The sequence below is a fragment of the Saccoglossus kowalevskii genome, chromosome 12, assembly GCF_978046115.1.
Source record: "Saccoglossus kowalevskii chromosome 12, keSacKowa6.1, whole genome shotgun sequence".
Taxonomy (NCBI): Eukaryota; Metazoa; Hemichordata; class Enteropneusta; family Harrimaniidae; genus Saccoglossus; species Saccoglossus kowalevskii.
The window spans coordinates 34,692,578-34,707,317 of record NC_140652.1 but is presented as its reverse complement, the minus strand read 5'-3'; the positions used below and the strand labels follow the sequence as shown (position 1 = coordinate 34,707,317).

Below are 14,740 nucleotides of genomic sequence, written 5' to 3'. Positions count from 1 at the left end.
CTGTGCTCCACTTCATGACAGTCTGATCTATTTATTCTTCAGCAGTTGCACATTAGAATAACTGTCTTCTAAATTACTTAAATTGTACTTGGACTCTCTCCTCAATATTCAGTAGAAATAACGTTACACCAACTAATCTTGAAACATTTTCATTTGCATGATTTCACGTAATGTCGAAATTTAATATTTGTCTCTCAAACTCAACATTTATTCATTTATTTATGAATTTCCTTACTTATTTTTTAAAGATACACACACATGTAGGCATCCTACCCATGGTGAAAATGCCATTTATATATTAGACGTAATATCGCGTGTTAGATGGTCTTGGGAGAACGCGCTTACCGGATTAAAAACAAAAGCAAACATATTTAACATATATCAAATAAAACAGACGTATTTTTTCAACTGCATAAATGAATGGAATTAAATTCCTCGAAACGTATATAAGATATACATTGTATTTAAAACACTCTAATTTAAATGCACCTGAGCTAAGTCACCAATCAAAGGGAATATGTTTTACTCCTTGAATGAATATTACTCCTCACACAAAATATCCAAGTTACAATAGGTGTATTTAAAAGATATTTCAGACACATCAATTTGAATAGTGAATCTTATTCCCAAGTCTCAAATTATGTCTTAAAATCGCGTCCCTATGTTAATTTATAAAATAAAAATAGCCCACATTCATGATTGTGTAGTTGTTATGAACTACCTAGTTTGAATAATTTAAAACGAGAGAGCCTCGTGAACAAACGTGTGTGAAGTTAGGTGGGTAGTTTCCATGGAGGTGAGAATCACCTTCGAAACATACATCCGGGGTTTTACGTGACGACATTTCCTGTGATTGTTATAAACAAAACGAGTTCAGTCTCGGGCTATTCGACATTTGCCAGTGTTGTACATTATAGTGAAGCACATTAAGGTAGAAGCCTTGTTATAATTTTTGACAAAATTAGTCATAAATCGCATGACAATGTTCATTACTTTATTATGTACAATCATGAAGTTAATGTCTCATGGTACAATTAAATAGCATTATTTTGTGTTTTACAGTTAAGCTGTTTGAGAATCGTGTTCTAATATTTCTTGAAAATTTATATTTTTAGAACAATTCCATAGAACACAATGTTCAAGAAAAATTGCATTTTCACACTTTTTAAAACCCAGATTTTTTAAATAATTCAGAACAACAAAAAGTAATCTATCATTAACAATATATGATTTCTTCAGCCCATGTCACCAGGCTAGATTTTGAGATATTGCATATTTTTGCCATAAGAACCTATAGTAAAATTGTTATAATAGTGTCAAAATGGCGATTTTCCACTAAAATACAACCATCACTTCTCGAGAAAAAACAAAAGGCTGGTGAACCCCTACTTTTTGTAGGTCAATATTGCTTTGGAGTAGTTTGGAGTACAAATTGAATACATTCTGGGTATTTAAATTTATTAGTAGGCTTTCACCTTAAAATGAATATCTAGGAACTGGGCTTCGAGCCATACAGTACTGCTGTCACATAGGCTTTGGTTTATTTGACTTTCGCATAAACAAAAGTTCGCTGCATTGTGGCATCAGATCGTTTGAGAACACAACTAGAACTATCGGACCCATTTGATACGTGATTCGGATAATTGTATTTATTTTGTCTCAGAGTGATGAGCTATACCCAAAAGCTCAGTACTCTATGGAATGGTAAGCATCTGTTTTCAGTGTACTTTCAGCGTTAATTGTCTTTTAGGTGTAACAGGATTATCTTTCGAAATTGCTGTGTCCGGACTGTAAGCAAAATACTCTGTGGGCAATTTTCCTATTAACATTGCTTTTTATAGCAGGCTTTGCTTATTGTCATATTTACATCACAGAATAATCCAAATCTTCTCTGAATTACAAGATGTAAGATTCTAGATTGCAGGCTGCAGTGTTCTTGAACGGTACTGCAAAACGCTTAGCTTCAGAATGCAGGCTACATAATGCTTGAACAGCACTGCAACACGTGTGGCTCCGGTTTGTAGGCTGCAGTGTACTTGAACGGCACTGTAACACGCTCAGCTCTGGGATGCAGGCTGCAGAGTACTCGAACGGCACTGTAACACGCGCAGCTCTGGGATGCAGGCTGCAGAGTACTCGAACGGCACTGTAACACGCGCAGCTCTGGGATACAGGCTGCAGTGTACTTGAACGGCACTGTAACACGCGCAGCTCTGGGATGCAGGCTGCAGTGTACTTGAACGGCACTGTAACACGCGCAGCTCTGTATTGCAGGCTGCAGTGTACTTGAACGGCAGTGTAACACGCGCAGCTCTGGGATGCAGGCTGCAGTGTACTTGAACGGCACTGTAACACGCTCAGCTCTGTATTGCAGGCTGCAGTGTACTTGAACGGCACTGTAACACGCGCAGCTCTGTATTACAGGCTGCAGTGTACTTGAACGGCACTGCAACACGCGCAGCTCTGGGATGCAGGCTGCAGTGTACTTGAACGGCACTGTAACACGCTGAACTCTGTTTTGCAGGCTGCAGAGTACTTGAACGGCACTGTAACACTCACAGCTCTGGGATGCAGGCTGCAGTGTACTTGAACGGCACTGTAACACTCACAGCTCTGGAATGTAGGCTGCAGAGTACTTGAACGGCACTGTAACACGCGCAGCTCTGGAATGCAGGCAGCAGTGTACTTGAACGGCACTGTAACACGCGCAGCTCTGTATTGCAGGCTGCAGTGTACAGTGTACTTGAACGGCACTGTAACACGCGCAGCTCTGGGATGCAGGCTGCAGAGTACTCGAACAGCACTGTAACACGCGCAGCTCTGGGATGCAGGCTGCAGTGTACTTGAACGGCACTGTAACACGCGCAGCTCTGGGATGCAGGCTGCAGTGTACTTGAACGGCACTGTAACACGCGCAGCTCTGGAATGCAGGCTGCAGTGTACTTGAACGGCACTGTAACACTCACAGCTCTGTATTGCAGGCTGCAGTGTACTTGAAACATACTGTAACCGGCTCAGCTCTGGCTTTGAATGACATATCCTGTTAAACAATTTTGAATGCTTAATACGTAATTACGTCCTATTAATTTTGAACCGTATGCAATATTTTGAAGACAATAGTGGAGACCTCCTTTTAACCTACTGCCGTTACATCACGACTTACATATGTCATACTTCAAGACAGACACCAAATAGGTGTTGAGTAGTTTTTCACCGACGTGAACGTATTTTACTATTCAAACCGCTATAATTACGTTTCCATACAGTGACATTTTCATTGCACCCTGAACGGAAGGAACAGACGATCCAATGTAATATGACATTTCCGCATTTCCATGGCAACCGCTTTAACACACTACTGAAACATATATTTTCACCAGTGCATATAACATTACGTTTTATATCTTTCCTTCCTTGCTGACATACTTTAAGAGTATGTTATTTTTTACATTATGTTAACTCAATATCTAATGGCAATATATATCACGTGCAAGTCATGTGACGACGTATTTCTCGCAGAGACTTTCGGCCTTTTTTAAAATCAACTCAATATATAACAATTTTAGATACTAGTAGTTCTGAAAATGACACCTACAAACTTTGAAAGAAACCCGATCCTAGATGCCATATCGGGCCAGTGTATCAATGGCATGAGGTTATTTTTCTGACAATGACAAGAAAACTATGTAACATTTTAATTTTAAACGGGGTTTCAAGCTGTTCTGACACTGAACAATCTACGAGATGTAAACTGTTGTGATTTTATTTTCACGTGAAAATATAACTTCAATGGAGTTCGCTTCGGAAATCTTATTAAAATAGAATAGAATTTAGTGTGAACTAAAACAAATATTATATAATTATTATTCACAACGTTAGCAGACGATAGCGACAACTCAAACTGCCTTACTTACATTTTCTGAGATTTCTTTTGCATCTCATGTTCGTTTGTTATCATTGCTTTTACTAGCGTTCACGGGCAGCTCCTTAACACAGGCCAATAATGTAAAATGTCTTAGCCCGTGCTAAATAACGCTAAGTACGTATTGAATCTTACCCGTTTTTTATTTTAATTAGCACGGGCTAATAAAGTGGCTCTGGTTAAGCTTCCAAAACGCCATCGTCAATGTTCATTTGGACGATTTATTATTATATTCATAACTATTCATATCGGTATGCCTTTTCCGGCATGACAATCAACGCGAGCACATCAAGTGCAATGTGCTACTTCCTGTTATTCAGCAATTGACACCTCTGAATTTGCTTTGCCGTTGTTTTAAAACTGTAGAACTAACATGTACACCTTCCTTGTTACTGTACTGAGTAATTATAGTTAAAAGGATTGGTTATTTTTGTATATTCTTAACAAGTGTGTGCGTTCCTTAGCCCGTGCTAACTACTGGTCTATCCGATAAAGATATGAGATTAGCTTAAATCTTAGCCCGTACCTAGTGTATCTTCTACTGTTATTTCAACTCTACACTAGTTATATATGCGTCTGTAGCTATTCTAGTTTCTGTTTACTTGTTTGTTCGAATCGAGTGTCTTCTCGAATAGTTGCTGTAAAATACTTTATTGAAAAAAAAATCACTGAATTGATTTTTGGGGTGTTTTGTATGGAGTTGAATGTAAAATATTGAAACAACGGTATATTCGCTGGATTTTGTTTTCATTGAATCATTCCTTCAACGAAAATAGCGACAATTTATTTCAAGCGAGTATAAAATATTCCACAGTAATCACAATACGTAAATCCTAGAGAAAGCATTTGAAACACACGCTATTGATTCACGGATGTACGTATATTCCGAACTATACAAATATGTGTACGGTACTGGAGAATACAACAATGCTAGAATATCAGCTGTTTGGTCTGATAGCTGTAATATGAGGCACATTTTATTGGCTTAAATTTAAGTATTTGGAAAATATACATCACGTTTTTAGAAAATGAAAAGTTGAATCAGGATACGTTGAGGGGTGATCAGATCGAATAGTGGCTACTTGAAGTAATTTGTTTAAACATACTTAACACGTTGAGTGTGACGTGGCATCTGCCATTCTACGAAGTCAACTAATAGACCATTTGCCGGTTTCTAGTGCTCGTGATAATCTGTCTGATTACGTCACCATCCTGCAGTCTCGTTCGATGACGATTCATAACGCGCGTGATAACCAGTGTTTGTATGCAAAAACAAATGCACATAAAGACTACAGTTTTCCCACAATGCAACAGCATTTCAAATAAACATGTAATTTGCAAATATGATATGATGTAATAGTTACATATTTTAAATATTTTATCACGACATGCTACGAAGTTACGATGAAAAAAAATGGTAGACTTTATGAGGTATTTTATCACAGATCGATATTTAGAGGAGTACTACTTAATTTTATCACAACTAGCTACGAGCTATGATGAAGAGATGGTAGACCTACTTCACCATAGGTATATATTTAAAAGAGAAATTACCAAATTATATCAAATACCGGATTTGATGATGCACCCGGACGAACATACCATACCTACTACAACTTCATCTAATAACTACATGGAGCAGAATCACAGTTGTTGTAAACTCGGAACTAAAAAAAAAAACAGGCATTCACAAGTACAGTATACAACATGTGAGCTTGTTTATCTCACTATATAGGCCTAGTATATAATTTCCATACCAAGAACTTCAATACGCAGTCTGCTCAGTTGTGACAAACCGTCTTCGCTTTTCAGGTTTTTATAAACTGTGTATCTCATTATCCTGTATATGAAATCACTTGCTTGTTACGACATTTCACCAAGCCGAGATTTCTTCCCACTTGTCATCCGTGTTAGAAGGCGTTTAATAAACATGTCAGTGCTGTCCACTTGAAATACATCAAACTAGAGTAATAACGATTCAAGCCTAGACCTGTCACATAATTCATCAATTTCACCAGATTTCACTGTTTTCTTTCTACTTGAATCGTCTTAGATTGTAAAACATCGCAAAATACTTGCTCATCCTAAATTGACAATTTAATTTTTAATCAGTGATGTCAGAGGGCTTGTGTCGGAATTTATTGCAATGTAGGACATGCTTATTGCTCTCAGTGCGTGCAGCAAGGAAAGACGATACGCCTCACGGGAAGATCGGACCTCATCCAAAGATAACACCGCGCGGAACTGAGCTGTCCAGTTAATGAAACGAGATATCGACCTGTATTTTAAATATTTTAGAAGTAGTCGAAACATATCATCACATTTCGGTTGAACTTAGATATAATACGGAATATCAACAGGGTACAGTTTATATAAAACCTACCTTTAATACTTACATTATGAATGAATGTGTTGTGTGATACTCTTGATCAGAGCCATATGTCTAAAGTATTCAGTTTTGACGCCTCCAACACGTGTTGGTCTGAAACAGACGTTGTCGCATGGCATTATGGGCAATACGTGTATGAATAAACGAAGTCAGATGGAGAGGGGCATGTCCCGTAGCTTCACCGTATGCGACTCTGACATGTGTTCAGTGAAATTGAAAGACCCGCGGATTTGCCGCTGAGATGCATTCCATGGTAACTCACTATGAGCGAATTCCCAGTGTATAGACAGTCGCAATTTCTTGGCAAACCTACGTGATAAATAACACCGCCAAAACACACATGGTCATAAATCCATACATGTTTCAAATCAGTAAACAAATCCAAATCCCGGGACTAACAAAACAGATAACGGATTTACCAAATCGATGATATTTGACTGATCAGCTTATAACCTTTGCGTAATGAGCTCAAGTAGTTTCCGTTTTGCTTCTAGCAATTATAATAATAAATCACATTTTAATTATTCTGTGTTATAAAAATATTAACTATACAATGATTTATGTGTTATAAATAATGAATACGTACAGCTTGGTGAAAGCTTTCATTGGCGCCCCGGGAACTAAGTCGCGGCCACAACGCCTGCCCCAAAGTGACCTTGAAATCTCGTATATAAATAACAAAATCAATATGCGATGATGTAAATTGTCCCCTTGGAACGAACACAGCTGAATAAAATATGTTAAAAAGTGGTGATAATGGGAACTCTTCCAGAATGTTTAATGATGCCGGTGTGTGGCAGGTCAATGGCAAAGTGTCCCACGGCTTAACAAAATGGTATTATTTGATTGTAATGTTTTTACTGGAAGCCCAACAAAAAACAACAACAACAACAAAACAATCAAACAAAGAGAGTAAATAAACATTGTATAAGTAAAAAATGTCAATTATACTCAGCATAAATGTCACTGTATTACCATAACTAGATGTGCCCTTTTCACTGTATTCTAAAAATCATGTTAGAGCGCCAGCAGCAGTCGAAAATTCACAATATAATATATGGTTTGTAATACACAGTAACGCATGCGCAGGGCTTCTTAATAGTTTATATTATTCGCTCGAAGCTATACGTGTATGCGCAATGAGATGCACAGAAACGCGGGGACGCAAGTAGGCGACATCTTTATTAAGAGCGTACGTAAAAAAAATCGTAAAACCCCCCAAATCAAACAGAGTAGACTGCTAGCTCCACATCCCAGATTGAATGACCTGTGCAATGGCGGATTGCATAACAACAGGGAGCCGCAAATGCAAACTCGGTAAAAGTCATTTGATACGTAGTATGCTGAGAGTACATCTACAACGACGTTAATTATTCGAGTAGGATTCGTAATGTATGGGCAATTTACTGCACTGCTCGCCGCCGATAAGCGGTATGAGAGTATCAGTGCCGGCAAATATATTATGAATACCACTATTTGTACGTAATTTGTGTGTAATCACAGTAGGCAAAGAAAGCAACCACCGTAAATGAAATTTCAAAAACGCTAGTCGGCATCTCTAGTGTAATTATAATTCATCGACGAGTTTTTTTTCTGTTAGATGTCATACTGTTGCTTTTCTAACCTGGATTGCAGTCATTTTCCTTTTAATGCGCGGACGCTAGACGTGCAAACAAACAACAAACAAACACACCCAGGTGTAAAAGACAGTCGAAAAAGGTCAAATTATTAAATACAGACCGTGTAGATAACCCTGGTGAAAAGCCAAACGGCAATAATTGTCACCGTCATGTAGCGCCACACTCGACGAATTGTACGTAACATTTTTCTTTCACGCAATGAATGAAACTTTTGGCGAAACGATCGAAACATATTGAGTACGAATGCATGCATGAGACTCACTCCTTACAAAATGACGATCTTTGCGCACAATGTTGCGCAACAGCGCCGTATAACAGGACATAACATTGTAACATAGTTCAACGAACAATTTGTACAACGACCTGCATTTTTAATCTGTGTCAATAATGACGTCACTTTTTGTCAATATTTGATTAGAGAGAATATAGCCAACGACGTGACAGTGCTCTAATTTCAATGCGAAATAGTCAAATAATTTACCAATACGTTTCCAGCTCAACTTAAATCACGACGAGCTCACGCTGCCAGCGCCACAGCTACATTTCATAAAATTATCACGCGACTGACGTTAAACATAAAGTTCATTAAAAATGTCCTCTCACTAAAGGTTTGCTTGGCTGACGTTCAGCGCGTACTCTTCAACACGTTGTAGTCTTTAGATCACCGTTCCACTACCATCTCCGCTCCCAAAGTGGTTCTAGCTCGGATTTATCGAACATCATTTCATTGTGGCTGCTGATTTTCCACTATCATTAGCCAATGAGTGGTTCTTGCTGATCTTCGTGTTTTTGTCCTGAGAGCGTCCACTGTATGTCGCTCGTCGCAAAATATGGGTTCTCATATTACCCAAACAGGTTAGTTGTTCATGTATTTGCATCTACTTCCATTTATCCATCTTTATTTCCCTCTCCGATCTATCTAGGTGGTCGGGTATATTTCACTCCCAGTATTCCCTGCCGGCAATTCCGCCATGGATCACTGACGTATCAACTGAATACCAATTCTAAACAGACTCATTGACGCTCGTCGTTCGTCACTTGGACTAAACACAGAAACTGTAACTAAGATTTTGACCATACTTTATTGCTGAAGTTTTGTTAGCTGGCATTTAAAATCAGCAAGATAAACTTGAAAATAGCTGTCGATATGAGAATCCTGTTAGAAAACGTAAGTGTTTTTGAGTTGTGTACTTCGACGGTAGCAGAAACGAGTTGTCACACTCACGGTTTTTATGAATCGAGAGGTACTTTCAAGGAACACTTTAAGGCGTCGAACTCGAACGTACAAGGCGACGGTGCTTATTTCAGATAGCGATAACAAATCATTAATTACATCATATCATGTGTGCTAAGGATGATGAGTCTATTTCAGGCTATTAATTGGCCTTCTAAATAATTACATTCAAAAAATTCCTAAAGATAAGGTTCTGTCTTTACATGGCCCAACAATACAATGGCATTCGGGAAACACTACATCCACCACACCACCACCAAGGCCATATGGTACGTCTTCACTAGAACCGCGCTACTATTGGACAGCTTGGTATGAACTGATATTCAGCTTCAACAGAAATCTTCGTTACTAAGGTAACTTGGATAAATTGATCCTCATCACACCTATCAATGACGTAACCAAGACGTTGAGCACGTGTTTGGTATATCTGAAGTTTCCAACCAACTTTTTGAGAACGCAATGTAATCATTTTGAAGTGATTTGAGACTCTCATATCTGTTTTGCAATCATTGCACAATGCACATATGTCGTATTTAATTATCCTTGAGGTAGAAAGTCTGAGATCACCGTTCGCTTTCACGCACGTAACCAATTTCCTTACTCAGGTTTCACAACGGTACATATTGGTAAGACAAAAGACATGTCAAACGCCTGTGCTCTGTGAGGAATTGTAATACTGTTTAACATGTGCGTTATATAATTTGAATCATAGCTCCAAGACCGTGAAGTAGAAAGCAATAAGTCAAGATGGCTGCCGTGCAGAAGTTTTGTCGCCAAGGATTATGCTTGCTAATTTGCATATTCACGTCCAACCTTATACGAGGTAAGCATTTCTATTCAAAGCATGTAACGTTGTGTTTACGAATTGTTCATTAGTGGTAAGCCCATAGCGTTTATATTGCTAAAATTTGCTACTGTCTTGTGGGCTAGGTTTTTAAACAAGACATTTATACTACTCGGGGGAAAATACAAGCTTATTTTGACTTCATACCAAAGGTTCGATGGACATTCCGTATAAGATACGGCCACAGTCGTATTGTACACATTGTCGTCTAGTTGCTGAATCTACATTACATCCCTAAAAACCATAATAAAGGCGTACTTGTTGTTACTAGTCCGCCGGATGGCGTAAAGAGGGCTAGGGGGACTCGTGACATTGAGTACAGCTTACCAATCGTTCATTCCCAATGTATCATTTCATCTTTAGTTCAATTCTAAATGTCGCCGTTTTATGTCTTTCACATACTATTGAATACCACTGATACGACCACATGTGTCGCCTTTGGCATTATTCAATCCGGCATTCAATCACCAACACTCGCTTTTATTATTGTGATATCACCAAGGCAACGAATTACATGAAAGAGCATAAAAATGGGCGGACCCATAATTTGCTTCTGAACCAACCAGCGTATAATCCCTTAGACAAGATTGATCGAGAATAGATGGCGTTGATATGGGAGACACAGCAGGATAACTAATTATAGAAGTGGGGATAGCGTTTCTTTCAATATCAATCTTAAAAGTTCAATTGTCCAAACGCTACTGTGTGTGCATGCTATTTGATTTTTAGAACTTTCTTTCTTTTGTCACGTATCACCTGATTTCCAAAAATCGTGTGAGCATCCCATCCCATCGAAGGCTACGCACACGAACTAATTTCACAGTCCATTTTATCGCAAGTGTCGACAAAATGTCCATGCTTGGTATGTGTATTCATCTATTCATTGTCATATGTTAAATATTGCAAAATTTAAATGCGCTGCATGTTACCCTCTCTTTGCTCAGAACGTAGTAAGATATAACACAGTTAAGCAAGTTGCTCCAATGTTACCCCAAATGCTAGGAAGACAATATGGTAGTACAACCATTATACATGAAACAAATCTAGCTTCGTTGTCGTCACTGATGACATCGACACTTGGAGTCGGTACTTTGATCAATTAACGTAATGATTGTGTGACGTAGTTTACAGAAAGATCAAACGTTAAAAGTCATCGTATGCATAAGTAGGGATAACAAATCACTTGCAGCAATTATTGCAATTTGTCCATATATCAGCATATTAATGACCATTATATGCCATCCCACCTACCAGTATGACCATGACACTTGAAAAAATAAATAACAGTCACAATCATGCCGACTTTACAGAAGTGCTCAAAAATTAGAGATCTGTATTTACTTCCGTTCGCATAAAAACGAGGGGGTGATCAATACTATTTTCGAATGTCGTAGCTGCAAATGACGCTTTTTTAGGATCGTATTAGCCTACCTAATTAATTATGCTTAATGATCCATCTGCCCATATGATCACGAATAACGAGCCAGTACAATACTTACTGCTGAAATTAATTCCTCGTTTTCATTCCCGGAAGGTGATATTCAAAACTCAGAATAAGTGAAATACTATTTTGGTTTTGCACTCCACGATGTTCTGTTCAGACTGCCAACGAGTTGTTAATGGCTAGCATTAACATTCATCCAACGTCAACTCCGGAATCGGAAAATTTCCGCATCCCTTTCTCTAAATACCCTGTCAGTTGAAAAAACATCAGTGAGCAAAGCGTTATGGGGATGACTACGTGGGAAGCGTTCTATATGTTGTATATAAACCCTCGTGATGCATTTCGAATATACTGCATTGTTTAAAAAGGATTGTGAAGTGTGCTTCTTTTTTGATTAAATACAACGAAGTTTAAGATACGAAAAAATAATCAGATTCGTTCCTTTAAAATCAAAGCTTGAAATCAGGAATATTGTGTCAACGACAGTAGATTATCAAAGGTCGTACTTTATTGTAATGTCTACCTTTGTATAAACTCGTGATTGCTTTTAGTGTTGAGAGATGCTATCGCGTTACCATTCAGTCTACATGTGTATTAGTGCCTATTTGAAAACCATAAATAAACCACGGCAACGACACCAATCAATGTATGCATAGACCACGGGGTGTATAAATCTTCAGAACACAACTCCAAAACACCGTGTGTACTTACTTGATCCTGACACCCTCCGAAATTAAACTTCTGTCGCTTCGTCTTGAAGTACAAATACACACCTAGATTGAAATGCGTATGGACATATCGCAATGTAACAACTGCTTTCGATATTCCGGCAATTTTGCAAGGTTTCTTTGTAGAACTATTTGAAACACTGACAAGTATAGGGACTGCAATAAACTTTATGCAACTTTATGCGGACTGTTAAACATATATAGATTATGAGACGCTGCTGCAGTGAGCCGCATCAGTATCATGACAATTAATAAGTTACTTTAATATATTTCGTTCTGATTTAGTCGTGCACGTCATAAAATGTTTACGATCGTTGATCATCAGCTGTCTAGTCTAGTATGCAAACTGACACGCGCTCTTCCTACCTATGTACCAAACATTACATAAACACATTTTCACAATCATATATGTTCACGAAGAGAAAAACAATTTATAACACTAAAGAGAAAATAACTAAATGTTACATCAATAAATATAAATAAAAAAGATATTATATTTATAATAATTTCACTACCAAATAGAAAAAAAGTGTATTTGTTTCTTGGCACAAATTTGTGTATGACGCATGTATGACGTCATAATAATCTCGTGAGGCTTCTATGTCTATAATCATCCATCAATTCAACGAAAACCACTTTCATCAATATTTCTATTGGCCGAATTAAGTTGAAGTTCCAAGAAAACAATTAACCAACATTCGTAAATTAGACAACATTAACGCAGTAAGTATCCTGTGTAACATATAACGATTAACTTGCGCATACAAACTAGTATATGACATTTTATCACTGTAAATACCCTTGTGAGGTACAGAAGTCCTTGTAAGCGTTTAGCAAAACGTGTATAACTATTGAAGCGTGTCATATTATTATGTCTAAATTATGACGAATGAGACATGTTAGTTGAAAAGAAAATACAATGTAAAACAAATTATTTTGTTTATTGAAATGATAACTTGTACAACCTTGATTAAATAGAATTAAAATGAAGGAAACAATAGCGAAAACTACGAGACCCGGATGTCCAATATCCTGCGTTACCGGGGAACAATAAGGTCACTTCCGCGTAATACGAAGTTTGCATAAATGACTTCACTATTAATTGTATACATTCATGGCGTTATTGAAAACACGGTTAATAATGTTTAACTAAACGTATTCTAGTCATATTTCAGAAAAAGCCATCCTGTCTGCCAATGAGTACTTATTGTATTACCTAATATTGCCATGGTAACGTATAAAATGAAACTTTTTATTTAAAGTTTAAATCATATATAACATCAAAACACAGCGATTTGTAAGAACCGACATTCGTACAGTTATAGTCGTACATTGCTAAGAGTATAACTGAACGGAATGCCTTAGACAGTTAGATTCATAAACTAAATAGTATGTTAATGCACAGTCAACAAGAGTTTATATACAATCACAGCTTGAATTTAACATTAATTAACAACATTTTCAGTCACATAATATTAGTTCTACATCTTTCAACTTGACCTGGTTGAACTTGTATTCTATTAACGTATTCCGTCAAAAAAAAATGAAATAGCTTTCACACCACGAAAGCTGCTAATGTGACTTAAATCAGTCATTTTGATTATGTCATTTAGTACTTAATATTACCACACATAGAGCAGGTATATTGAGTACGTCTTGTTTCGCACAGTGGGTTGTATGAATGCCTACCTCATCAAAACGGCCACACCTATTTATAAGGTTAACAAAAAACGCTTTTCAATTTTGATTGGAACGCGAACACAATTTTAATAAAACGTTATGTTTTTCTGCCGAAATATATGTAAAATTTGAAAACGGCAAGTCTAAACTAAATCTACGTCGCGTGTTGCATGATTGGATTGCATCAATATATGTAATATATAGCCGGTGACATTATTTCGGAGTTGGCTGAGTTTTATTTGAAATATTGGATGTGCTATAACGGGTCACTGACAAATTACAAACTTATAGTGACGTTAGTTAATGATTAATTAACACATTATTCAAATAAACGTAGACATATCAAAATATATTGTATATGAAATTAGACAAGGTGACCTGAGTAGACTGATTTTATTTAAGTTAATCACCGAATACACTGAAGGTGATGACTGTGATGCACTGATGTGTGCTGTAGTCTAATTTACTCATAAATATTACACAACGCATAGTGCTAAGCATTTTTTTATTTAACATTTGGCTGTGACGGGAATTCATAATGAGATTAGAGAAATTTTAGGTAAAAAGTCAAATACGTTAAGCAGTACATATGGTATGATATGTTATGATTATGATATGATATGATATGATATGACATGATATGACATGACATGACATGACATGACATGACATGATATGATATGATATGATATGATATGATATGATATGATATGATATGATATGATATGATATGATACGATACGATACGATTCGATACGATACGATATGATAAAATTAAAGACCGAAGCAATAACTGGTATGGGACATTAATGGACAGCTCTTTCGGGTCAATTTTCCAAGACATATTTGTGTGTTGTTT

General features: G+C 37.2%; 1 protein-coding gene across 1 annotated transcript in view; it reads left to right on the top strand.

The window, feature by feature from the left end:
- Positions 1 to 8,757: 8,757 nt before the first annotated feature.
- Positions 8,758 to 14,740, top strand: part of LOC146735757 (neuronal acetylcholine receptor subunit alpha-2-like) — a 77,598-nt gene continuing 71,615 nt past the window's right edge. Inside the window, exons 1-2 of the mRNA XM_085506056.1 lie at positions 8,758 to 8,806; positions 9,898 to 10,008. Coding sequence (XP_085362182.1) covers positions 9,933 to 10,008 — 76 coding nt within the window. The 5' untranslated portion in view covers positions 8,758 to 8,806; positions 9,898 to 9,932. The remainder of the gene's footprint in view (positions 8,807 to 9,897; positions 10,009 to 14,740) is intronic.